This window comes from Macrobrachium rosenbergii, chromosome 5 (assembly GCF_040412425.1).
Source record: "Macrobrachium rosenbergii isolate ZJJX-2024 chromosome 5, ASM4041242v1, whole genome shotgun sequence".
Classification (NCBI taxonomy): domain Eukaryota; kingdom Metazoa; phylum Arthropoda; class Malacostraca; order Decapoda; family Palaemonidae; genus Macrobrachium; species Macrobrachium rosenbergii.
The window spans coordinates 20,232,387-20,245,670 of NC_089745.1; the positions used below are offsets into that span (position 1 = coordinate 20,232,387).

Sequence of the window (13,284 nt, forward strand, 5' to 3'; positions counted from 1 at the left end):
TTTATTTGTTCTTTCCAGATAAAAAGACAAAAATCTGTGTTGCAAAACCAAATCCAGAAATTCTCTGTCCATTGTGCAAATTTGGGAAATGTGTCTCCACAAGTAAAGGGCCAGAATGTCAGTGTGATCGAAAGTATACAGGCCGAAACTGTGATATAAGCAGGTTAGTCTGTTCTTCTAACTTTAAAATTTAATAGGTCCGTATTATTACAGTATTTGTCTTTTCCACTCATATCCTAAAAAAATATTGATGTGATCTTATTGCAATCATTATGATTTCTTTTTTGGTGTTAACAAATGACTATGCTTCTGTTTGGAACTAGTGTGGAGATCCTTGAGTCAGTGGAGTCAGTCATCTAGCATTTTTATACTCTTATATTTGTTTAAGTTGGTGAAAATACCCTTATGGGTGGTTGGCAGCTTGATAATGATTGGCTAAATGTTATATGCCCAAATAGTATCAATATATTTTGTGTAATTACCGTATTTGCCAGCATATAAGACGCACCCCTATTTTACAAGGATATTTTGTGGAAGAAAACAATTTTAGCATGTTTCATCAGACATTTATTGAAAGATATTTTAAAGTGATTTTGTAATGGAAAATGTTTGATTCTGTGCATGAAATATAATGTTGTGAGTATACTGGAATAAAGTATAAAATCATATGTAAATTTACACCCACCTTTAAAGGAGACTAAATGAAATTTACCATAAATAAACAGCGTTTATGTGTTACCACGAGCGACGCTACGATTTTGTTTACATCCACTCATTACAAATGGCTGACAGGCTGACGTATCGTAAGCAATTTTTCATAAGTTTGTTATTTATAATAAAATATTGAAAACAAGCCAAATTATCAGTCTGTTATCACAAACTTACAAAAAAAGGATTTTGACAAAGGAAAAATCTATTTCTGAGGAAGGCCCCGTGTCACCCGGTGAAATTCCATTCATACACGAATTTCTAGGTATAAATTGTTAGATATACCAGAGAAAAAAGAGCTTTCAGGAATGCTGGGGTTACTACCCCCAGATCGAGCGTCTTCTCCAAGGAAGACGTCGGTATAACCAAGGGTGAGTGAAAGGATCACAACCACGGAGCTACACTCGAAAGATATCCCTATGTTAAAACCCCCGGAAGAGAGCGGTGAGCCGTTACAGCTCCCACACACAGACGCCTGCCAGGCCGGCGACACCAGCGCCACCTACTTCATTCCAGGCTAGCACCATCCCCAGGCTTGGCATGTGCAAGTAGGGGGGGAGCAGAAGCCACTTTTGGGAGGGTCACCGGGTGACACGGGGCCTTCCTCAGAAATAGATTTTTCCTTTGTCAAAATCCTTTTTCTGAGTCCAGCCCCGTGTCAGCCGGTGAAATAGTGATAGAGAATCATGCCAAGACTGCCAACTACGAGGAAACAAGGTAACCTGAAGAAAAACACAAGCTATGAAAATGGTTTTAATAAGGATATCTCTCACATGAAAAATTGAATATTAATTCGAAAAGTACAGTAAACAACCTTAAAATTAGGGTAGAAGTCGACATAGCCAACAACATGGCAGGGAAATACATCAAAATACTTAAGACTATAAAGGCAGAATATACATTCAAAAATACTTAGACTAAAGAGTAAATATAACCTTATAGCTACACACGAGAGAGACATATACAACATGGGGAAAATATATATATATATGGGGTACATGGAGCAAAATAAAAACCGCCCAGTACCCCAAAGACAATCCATAATCATAACATGTCAAATTACAGTTTCCAATCATAACAGAGACAATAATAATATCAATATGAGGAGCAAGGCAGTGAGGCATGATCAACCAGAAAGGGCAAGCAGAGAAGTAAATGAGGCAGGCGGGCGGGGGTAGGGAAGGATAAAGGATGATGGTTAATTAAGGTGGGGAAATGACACTCCCCACAGCTACTGTAGAAAATTTCAGGGCTTCGAGTGATTTTAAATAGTGGCGTTTAAACACTAGAGGTGATTTCCAACCCGTGTATTTGGTAAGTTCTGAGAAGTCCATATTATGAAAGTAATTAGTGGAAGTAGCTACTGCGCGAATATCATGAACCTTAGGAACTGAATCCGGGTTAGCTTGTTTAATGAAATACAAAATTTGTTGTCTTATTGCATTTAACGATAGAGTACCACCTTTCTCCCTGATAAAAAGAGGACCCGACTTACACTGAGGAGTTCTTAAAAGGTAAGACTTTAAGGTATAAACTGGGCATAAAGACTGGTCTTGTGGAAGGGGCACCACCTTCCAAGGAGACCACCTGTCTTGAGGGTCCTCATTTTTAGCTAAAAATCTAGGATCAGGAGAAAGGAGGGCTTCTCCGGTCGGGAGGAAACTAACAAAATCATCACCTCTAGAGAGAGCCGATAGCTCTGAGATTCTGGCACCTGAAGCCAAGCTAATCAGAAATAAAGTTTTCCTTAACAGATCCAAATAAGTGCATTGAGAGTTGTCAATCTCAGATGCTAGCTTAAGAACATCATTGAGGAACCACGTAACAGACTGTGGGCGTGATACGGGTCTCAGACGAGCGCATGCTCTAGGAATAGATGAAAAGTAGGAATCTGTAAGGTCAATTTTGAAACCATATAAGAATACCTTCTTCAGGGCTGACTTAGCTGTGGTAATAGTGGCCGGGGCAAGGCCTTTTTCAAACAATGATCTAAAGAAGGTAACTGCTAGGTTAGTAATCATGGTTTGGGCTTCAGATGTCTTCAAAAAGGAGGCCAATTTTTTTACTGCTGAGTCATATTGTCTGAGAGTAGAATCTCTCTTGTCTGATTCTAAAAACAGAGTGTTAACGGGGTCAATGTTTGCTCCCTTTTGAGCTGCGAACTTTATAAAGTCCATAAAACTAGGGCATTCTGAATTCTTGAGGAAGCTGACACAGTCTTGGTTTGTACTGTTTGGGTCAGTTTGGGCTTGGGAATCCGAAGACTTCGCAACCCCAGTTCCTGAAGAAGAGGGAACCAATTGCTCTTCGGCAAATACGGGGCTACCAGGGCTGGTTGACCTTTGAATGTCCTGAGTTTGTGTAATACTTTCAACAGCAAGTTTATTGGGGGAAACAGATAAATCTTCTCCCAATTGTTCCAATCTATGGTCATTGCGTCCGTGGCGTACGCCTGGGGATCCAGGTTCGGAGCCACATAACAGGGAAGCTTGAAGTTGCTCTCCGTCGTGAACAGATCCACTTGGAGACCCGGAACCCGGCGGCAAATCCAATTGAATGATTCTCCGTCCAGAGACCACTCTGTCTCCAACGGAGTAGTTCTGGACAGGGAATCCGCCACCACGTTCCGCACCCCCGCTAGGTGGGTGGCTGACAGATGCCAGCTGTGCTTGTTCGCCAGGGAGAAAATGGCAACCATAACCTGGTTCACTCGACCTGATTTGGAGCCGCCCCTGTTGATGCAATGAACTACCACGGCGCTGTCCAACACCAGTCTGATATGGATCCGGCGGGGGGGGCGGATTTTCTTTAAGGTTAGAAATACCGCCATAGCTTCCAGGGTGTTTATATGGAACCGCTGAAACATTGTGGACCACGTCCCTTGTACTTTTTGTTTTGGCGAATACCCTCCCCAGCCGCTAAATGAAGCGTCCGTGTGAACTACTAGCGCCGGAGGGGGAAACTGGAGTGGAACTGTCTTGGACAGGCCACCGACTGTGGACCAAGGCTGCAGTCTCGCCTTTAAAATCCGGGGAATGGAGGAGACCTTGTCTCTGAGCCTGACATTGGCTCGACTCCGCCACACTCTGTTTATGTCTTTTAATTTTGCTTTTAAGAGCAGGTCCGTCACTGAGGCAAATTGAAGAGACCCAAGGATTCTTTCTTGGGCCCGGCGGGATGCTGATTTGTCTTTCAGGAATTTCCTGGTAAGGGAAGCTATCTCCTTCCGCTTGGGAGGCGGGAGGGATAACGTGTAAGAGGACAGATCCCACTGGAGACCCAGCCACTGAAACCGGGACTCCGGAGTCAGGCGGGACTTCTCTCTGTTCAGCTGAAAACCTAACGACTCCAGGAAGTTGATGACCGTGGTCGTGGCCTTCCGACATTCTAGAACTGTTGGAGCCCAAATTATCCAATCGTCTAGGTACGCTGCTAGGGATATCCCTCCGGACCGGAGTTGCTGAACTACCGTGTCCGCCAGCTTTGTAAATATCCTGGGTGCAATATTTAGACCGAAAGGCATGACCCTGAAGGAGTAGGCTTGATTCCCGAGTCTGAAACCCAGGAACGGAGAGAAGCTCCGCGCAACCGGGACGTGATAGTAAGCATCTGAAAGATCGATAGAGGTGGTGACGGCTCCACGCGGAAGTAGAGTCCGTACCTGTGCTACCGTAAGCATGTGAAATTTGTCGCATTTTATGTAAAGATTTAGGCGCGACAGATCCAGGATCACTCTTTGCTAATCGGAGTCTTTCTTGGGAACAGTGAATAACCTGCCTTGAAACTTTAGGTGCCTTACTTTCTTTATTGTTCGCTTGTTGAGCAATTCCGCCACGTAGTCCTGTAGGACTCTTGAGGGTGGCTGGTAAAACCTGATCAGAGGAGGAGGGTCTTTGGTCCAGCTCCATCCTAGACCTTTGGACACAATGCTGTGTGCCCAAGGGCTGAAGGACCACTGGTCTCTGAACCAATACAGGCGACCACCTACCTGATTGTTCTCAGTGGGAGGGAGTGGGTTTGTTCCCTCTACCACGTCCAGGTTTACCTCTTGGGGCGGTGTTGGATTTGCCTCTGTAAGGGGCCCGACCTCTTCCCCCCCTTGTGCTCCTATTAAGGCCGTGAAAGAACCCACGGCCCTCATAGGTAGGGTTGTACGCTGGCGAAGCAACGTACGAGGGTGCAGCAAGGGAATGGGCTGGTTGAACCAGCACATATTGTTGGGGATGGGCTTTCGAGGTGGAGGGCTGTGCCACTGCCGAGACCGGGACGGCTTGGACTACCGCCTGATGATGGGGTCTCTTGTGTCTCCTGAACCGTTTGCCTCCTTTCGTCTGGGGGCCGCCAGATTCTGGGGTCTTCCGCTTATAGGCTGAGATGCCCCAGCGAGAGCGCAGACTCTGGTTAGCTCTTGTAGCCTCCCTGAGTACACTGGTTACTTCTTCTTCAGGGAAGAGGTTAGGGCCCCAGATCGAGCTCTTCATGAGCTTGTTAGGCTCATGACGAATGGTGGCATCAGCAAAGATGAACTTCCTGCATTCGAGCTTGGCCATCATGAAATCGAACAGGTCCGACTGAAATCCTGCTAACAGGGATTTAGCCAAGACCTGGAAGAAGGGCTCGTCTGCACAGGAGACGGCAGTCGCTTCTGTGAGGCAGACGGAGTTCAATGACCGGGCTAGCTTAGTCCGGGCCTCAAACTCCGCCTTCAGCAGGGCTTCCGGTAGCTTAGGAAGCTGTTCGCTGAATTGTGTTGACGCACAGTAAGCGTCCAGCTTTCCCACAGTAAAAGTGGACGGAGCGTCAACCCAGAACTCCTCACCCCCTGGGAATACCAGGGATGTGGAGTCTGTCTCCCTCAGTTGAGGCAAAGGATTGCCGTCAAAGCACGCTCGAGCCGTAGCCAGAGCGACTTTGTTCAGGCAAGGAGTCGGCAACCTATCACCCAGGGCGAACATTGTATAGTTGCCCTTGAAAGGTGTAAGTTTGGTATTGTCTGCCTGCCACTCCGTCAGAGTGCGCAGGAGAGCCGACTGAGCTTGGTCCCTAGGGAAGATCACTCTCTCTAGGAACCTTGTCGGCGCACCCAGGCTTCTTCCGTCAGCCTAACGAAGCCTGGATAAGGGGGCAAGAGATCGGCGGGAAAGAACTCAAGTTCTTCCAATCGTCTCGTGCCAAGACCTTCCACAGTTAAAGTGCCCTCGTGTTGAATAGCACGGAGGGCGAAACGCCAATGGTTCCCGACGTCAAAGGGAGGGAGATCCGCCGTGTCCGGAATAGTATACTGCGGTTCGGCTCCGCCAGGGCGAGCCATCCCCGCCAGTATATTATCATGGCTGGTAAGTTTTTCAGAGATCTGAGTAAACTTTGACTCAACCTCCGCCGAGAACCTCTCGAATAGTTGATTAGCAAACGCCTCCTGATCAAAGGCAGGCTGGCGAGGAGGGCTTGGTTTTGATGCCCTCTTACTCGCGCCTTTGCCGGAGGTACCAGGTTTGCTCCCGGAGGCTACAGGTGCTGAGACCTTAGCCTTCGACAGGGGGAAAGGCAAGGCTTTCCTGGAAGACGAGGACTTAAAGCCCTTCACCTTCCATGAAGTCTTCAACTTCAGCTTGGGGACAGCTGATGGAGCCCTGTCACCCAAGGTGGAAGACTTTACAAAACCTGCAAAGGAAGATATGGATGAAGCTGGGGAGTCAAAAAGGGGCCCCGCCCCCGCAACCTCACTTACCTCGCTACTTACCACCTGGTCCTGTTCGGTATTCATAGGCTCCAGGTCCAAGTCTAACGCGGCGACATCCTCCGAAACCTCCGCGTACAGGATGTCCTCTTGGGGTGGCTGGGTCGCATCCCGGATCTGCTGGATGATGGGGGTGGCTAGTTCTTCCGGCACTGCAGCCGCCACCCGGGCGCCGGGGTAAAGCAGGTCCCTCAACTTGGCGTCGAGGACATAAGGCTTCCCCGACGGAACGTTCCTCCCGAACCCAGCCACCCAAGCGCGGAGAGACTCGAGAGAAGTTTTCTTGGAGGACTCGTCCGCCTGTAAGAGAACAGACAATTAGGGTTGAACGAAAAGATGGTTCGAAAACCATATAAACACTACATCGATATGAGGAGCGTAATAAGAAAAACTATATCTTACCGACTCGTCCTGGAATGCCAGCACACAGAGCGAAGCAAACCTCACAGCTGTCGGGGTGCCAGACAATCAGGTCATCTAACCGACCGCACAACCAGCGTGGGTCCGGCACACCACGTGTCCATAGGGCTGCTGAAGCGGCGGTGCACCCGGCTCCTCACAACGAACAGTCTGTAAGTGTAAAAAAGTACATGAACCTACCACTCTAAGTAACCTAAAGCTGGAAGGCCAGGGTATTTCAGCTTACAGCCGGAATGCTCCGGTGGAGAGAAAACCCCCTCGCCAAGGACGAGACCACCAAGCCATAAATTAAACAGAGTGGGAGGCAAGATACTTCCAGTCCCCGGAATACTCCGGCGGAATGAAAGGTTTGAGACAACAGGGACCCACCACAAGGGCTGCCAGCAAAAAAGACGGCGGAACCCCAGGGTGGAGCACCGGACTCAATAATCATATAAAATAAGTATAGTGGCGGAGTGAGATGCTCACTCCGCCAGATATATATATAATATACAAGTAATATAATATACGAGTGATGGTAAAAATGAGAAATCCACTCCGGAGACCGGAGGTATCCGTACTATCTCGTTCACTCCCCCTCTCTCGAACCTCCCCGCCAGTGAAACAAGGTGGGTGAGATGCCCGTCATGATAGGCCAAGTACATAACATAAGCCGGAGCAGGTGTCAACAACCCAACCAGGTAACCCGACGGAGAGTGAATAAGATTCAGAGAGAATGTTTGAAACTGCTCGAATCGGAGCGAGTAAACGAAACATCGAAACAAACACAGCGCTGCCGGGGGCTGGTTCTGGGAGGGAGCGAATCTCTCCACCAGAGGGAGTCCCCAACTCGGAGAAAACGCCATCTAGCGTCACCCGCACGAGTAGAGCAAGAGCTGGTAGGGGAGGGGGGTGGGGAAGGGGAGTAGGCTACGAGAGTGAAAACAGGAGACAAGGGAAAATGATTCACCCGCTCGACTGCAAGCACACGCCACGCCAAGAATATAATATAAACTTGGTAGGACGGGCCTACTCCAGAGGGAAGGGATGCGACCAAGAACTCAACGCCCAACTCCTGACTAGGCAAAGCCTAAATGAATATCCGAACTAGGCCTAACCTAGGCTAACGGAAGGAGTACGGGAAGGGTGGAGGAAGGGAAACAGGAGAGAAATTCTGTGCCGAGAACCAACCGGGACCGAAAAGAGGGGGGCAAAAAAGGTGACTAGCCTAGAGGAGACACACCCAATGAACTCTACTCCTTCGAAAAGAAGGGGGAGAACAAAGGGGCTCACTCTGCCACCCCCAAAACGGCCACAGAGGAAACAGCAACAAAACTCCCTCGACCCGATGGACCACTCCACACCTAACCTATGAGGGGGCGAGAGGACAAGGAAGCATAAGAGCCTAACATGATAGGCAAGGGAAAAAGACCCACACATACATAAAAAACCATCACACAATAAACATAAGAATAATTTCTAAGAATAATGTGCTCAAGCGAGGTGCGTAGCCTACCTCGGAGGAGCGGCTAGACCTAAAGCTGCCGCTACCTCGAAGCGGTAACAAAATAATATATATAAAAGCACCAACGCCAAAACAAATAATAAAAATATTAATATTAATAATAATAAGTTAATACCAACTAGGAACTCAACCTGGGGGGAGACCTAAGCGGGGCATGACGGGAACCTAATAGGGACTCGTATGGGTTCATCGAGAATCTAATAAAACTCCAATGAAGCCACCGCAGGAAACCCGCCAGGAGGAGAACCGGGGGAACAGATAAGAATATAACGACAAGGAGACAACCCCGACAGAAAAAACTGAGGGGGTCGCCTCACGGTCGACATGGCTGGCTAGGGGACGCCGTGGCGTCATAACAGCGATCTCATAATTGTGAAAAAGGAGACAATATCAGCCAAACTTATCGAAAAAACCCCACAATAAGATGGTACTTAACTTGGAGATGGTAAAACTGCTTGAAGACATGTCGAAACAGTTGAAATAAATCCAAAGAGCACAAGCACAAAAATTTTGCTGGTAACAGTCACGTGCTAGAAAATGGAATGTAGTAGGTGGCGCTGGTGTCGCCGGCCTGGCGGGCATCTGTGTGTGGGAGCTGTAATGGCTCACCGCTCTCTTCCGGGGGTTTTAACATAGGGATATGTTTCGAGTGTAGCTCCGTGGTTGTGATCCTTTCACTCACCCTTGGTTATACCGACGTCTTCCTTGGAGAAGACGCTCGATCTGGGGGTAGTAACCCCAGCATTCCTGAAAGCTCTTTTTTCTCTGGTATATCTAGCAATTTATACCTAGAAATTCGTGTATGAATGGAATTTCACCGGCTGACACGGGGCTGGACTCAGAAAATTGCTTATGTTATGTCAGCAGTTAGCCTGTCAGCCATTTACAATGAGTGGATGTAAACAAAATCATAGCGCTGCCCTGGTGGCCTGTCGCGGTAACACATAAATGTTGTTTATTTATGGTAAATTTCATTTAGTTTCCTTTAAAGGTGAGTGTAAACTTACATATGGTTTCATACTTAATTCCAGTAACACAATTTGCTGTAATAATTAGAATTGTTTTCAAATTTTTAATATCAGCAACAGTTTTTGTGCCTACCCAGTATGCTCGCCATAGGCTAGGCCTGGTGCTCGGTCTTCCATCTGTAATACGGCTGGATTGGATGCCGGGGAGCTTTTTGATACATTTAAAAAATTTAAAAATTGCATCTGTTATGCCAGCAAATATGGTACTTGGTGATTTAAATATATGTCATGTCATTGTCTTGAAATGGGTTTCGGATTTACACTATTCCATGCAGAACATTTTTTTAGTAATCCCTCGTGTATCAAGAATTTTATATCACTACACAGTACCATATATATAGTACCATATATACTATATATGCATATGAACAACAAATTATTCACTTTACAGTACTGTATAGATGTAAAACAATAAGTTCCTACCATTTTTTTATTTTGTAACTTGATAATATTTAAACTTACACTATGTGCTTATAAACAACACAGTACAAAGCATACATACAATACCTTAAAAGTGTTTTGTATAACTTGGTGCCTAACCATGCGTCATCTTTACAAGTGTCTTTTTCCTTTGCTTCTTTTCCAGTCACTGTAATCTTAATTTTGCTTGCATTGATTGTCAGTCCTTTCCTCAATTCCCTCTTCCATTTTTTAGGTGTCAAGTAGCTTCCAGGAGCCTTCCCGCACTTCTTTGTAGCTTCCCACATTACTACAATAAATAATGAAGGACCTAGTACTGATCTTTGATGGACACATTTTTATCTTAAATTCTTCCAATATACCTCCTATCTGCCTTATTTTTTAGGCCTTTTGTTATATAATACCATCAATTGCTGAATGAAGTTTTCTGCTGCTGTATGCATTAATAATGCCCATCTGTTTAGGTTCTTTGTTAAATGCTTCTCAAAATCATTATCTATACAGTATATAACTTCTTCCTTTTCATATGACACTTCACCAGTAATGATCTCATTATAAAGAGTACTTTGGTTAATTTTTGGGCGTGAAACCATACTGACAAAAGTTGATGTTTTTGTTGAGCTGTTTTTTTCATTGTCTTTGTTTTCTAATGTATCCAGATAAGTTTAGTTTACACTGTATCTAGAAAAATCATTGTACTTATGGGAAGACTGGGTAATTACTGTACACTGATATTTGAAATTTTATTATGGCTGTACACTTACTACAAATTAAGCTCTTTGACTGATACTGTATAATGTATTTAGATGTGCAGGCTATTGCAAAAATAATGGCGAATGTAGCGTACTCCCAACATCAGATGACAAAGGAGTTCCTCACCTTCAGTGTAAGTGTCCTACTAATGCAACAGGACCCCGCTGTGAAAAACTGGATGGATGTACTGACTTCTGCTTGAACAAAGGTTTATGTAAAAAGCAAGATGATGGGACCCCTTACTGCATTTGCCAACGATTTTTCACAGGTATAATTATCATTATATTAATGTAAAAATGAAATATGTTGCTGTGTAGGGTAATGCATTATGTGAAAACCACAAACCATTTCTGTACTAGAGCCTGTTTCTTAGGTTTTCAAAGAACCAATCAAGAATTTACAAATCAGTTATTCTTGCTTTTTCTGGGGAGAAGCCAATAAGTGTAGAATATATTCACTTGTACCATCTTTTACAATTTGAAGGTTCTATTTAAGAGGTAGTATCACCACTTGCTGTAATGTGGAAGTTTCTCTTTCCTTAAATACCTCCCTTTTAGCAGTTCTAGTACTTCTTTATTATTTATCAGCATTTGTGTAGTAATCTTAACACTTATTCTTGATGCTACAGTCAGCCTGTATGTCAACTTGTTTATTGTGGCCATGGCACACAGTATATCAAACCCTGTGTGTTTTCTTCAATTTGATTCTTGATTGGAGGAATACTGAAAGGCACTGTAGCAAAATTGCCAATCCTTGCTATTTAAACCTTCACAGTGGGTCAAGGTACAATACAAACAAACTAAATACCGAAAGGCACTGTAGCTAAAGTACCAATTCTTGCTATTTGAAGCTTTGCAACAAGTAAGGAGATAGTCTCTCAGAGGAAGAAGCTGCTAAAGTTTACCAAAAGTTCAGGTTGATGAGTGTATAGCACTTTCTACATATTTATTTAAAAAAAAAAAATGGATATCTACTGGTACTTGCTTTTATCACTGAGTACTTGAAGCTGACATTCTACTTTTGTTACATAGAAACTGTGTTCAAAAGTTTTGTTACTTTTGGACCTTAATCCTTTGGTCCCAAGACCGCAGGTTTGTTAGTTATGAAAAATACAAATTAATTAAAAATTTGTCATTGTCTAAATATTTGTTGTGTGAACATTCAAAATATAATTGAAGAATATAAAGTTTTGGAAATAAGTCAACTGAAGAAATTTTGTTAAGAATCTCCATGATTTCGAATTAACCCAATTTTACCATTTTTAAAAAGCTGTTGATTAATAAATGAAATCTAAACTATATTAATAAAGACAAATTCATTAGGTTTGTCTTGTGAGAGCTAGCTAAATTAGCTCTTGTCTGGTTAAATGATTTGAAACTAATACTTATTATACTTAATTTGGTTGATATTAAAGGTTTAGGAAAGCCCTGTCCTTTATCTCTTTAACCCTTACAGGCTGGGCTAAAATGTATTAAGAACATTCCTAGACCAGGGAAACTTTAAGGGTGCCCAGGTAAAAAAAAATCACATCAGTGGAAAGAGGAAGCTATGCAAATGCACATGGTATAAAAAAAAAAAAATTCAAAAAAATTTTCTGAATTTTCCATGGGGAGTTAAGCCCTGTGTGGGTCTCTTTTCCAAGACACTCGTAAAAATATGTTAGTTTTATCAAGTTATACATGTTTTTTCTAATAATTTTTAAAAATTTTATTTTGTAAAATTACAATTGTAGCTCACACAGTATCATAACAGGTAAGAACTAAAATCAGCAATAAATTCTGAGTATATTTATTGTAAAATATTTATGAGATGGGGAGATGCAGTACCTTTTAGTGGGTTGTATGTGTTTTTTATAATATTTCTTGGTATTTTAGCTTGCAAAATTACAATTATTGACTTACAATCATAAAAGATAAGAGCTAAAACCAACAGTAATCCATGGGTATATTTATGAGCAAATATATACAAGACATCCTGGGATGGGGAGGTGCAGTACATTCCCCCATGAAATCTCAAGTCACACTGATCTCCCTCTACGTTGTACTGAGGTACTAGTGTTGTGGTAAGTTGCTATAAGTCATTTATGGCCCATTCAAGTGATTTGAACATTTTTCCCTCAAAATTCATTCAAACTGTATGGTACAAAATATTGATTCTCACCTGAGGCCTAACCGGATTGAACATCTAGAGCTATTATTGTGCCTCACGTGGTCATGCACAGCCTGTAAGGGTTAATTATTTCACTGAGGCATTTATTAATGTGTAGAATTCCAGAGTCACCAGCTGTTATTTAATTAACAGGGCCAGTACAATTCTTGACCCCTTGCTACTTTCAAGTGCTGTAAGATATTTTTGCTCTTTTTCCCATGAATTCTCACTGGTACTTTAAGGTCCCTCATCCCCCTTCTCCAGTGTTAGCTCCTAAGCTACTATTCAAGCCATGTTAAATGTAACGGGTTTGCAGTGAAATAAATTTGATATTTGAAAAGCAAAATTAAGCTTTTTCAGTGCAAACCCATTGCTTTTAACTTTGTGCCCACCTCCCAACCCCATTGTTCAGCTGTGTAGTAGCCTTTTAGGTGTTACAAGGAGTAAGATAGTTAATCACTGGGGACATAAGTTACCAATATGTGCATTTAGTGACACACTTTAAGCTGTGGTCCTCATTTTGATTTTTTTAAGTACTGTTACAAGTATATGAGAATTCATGCAGA

The 13,284-nt window shown here is 43.6% G+C and overlaps 1 protein-coding gene across 1 annotated transcript in view; it reads left to right on the plus strand.

Annotated features, from left to right (window-relative positions):
* LOC136838573 (low-density lipoprotein receptor-related protein 1-like) overlaps positions 1-13,284 on the plus strand; it is a 496,729-nt gene that overhangs the window by 423,546 nt on the left and 59,899 nt on the right. Inside the window, 2 exon segments of the mRNA XM_067103732.1 lie at positions 19-163; positions 10,624-10,838. Of these exon segments, the coding sequence (XP_066959833.1) occupies positions 19-163; positions 10,624-10,838 (360 nt within the window).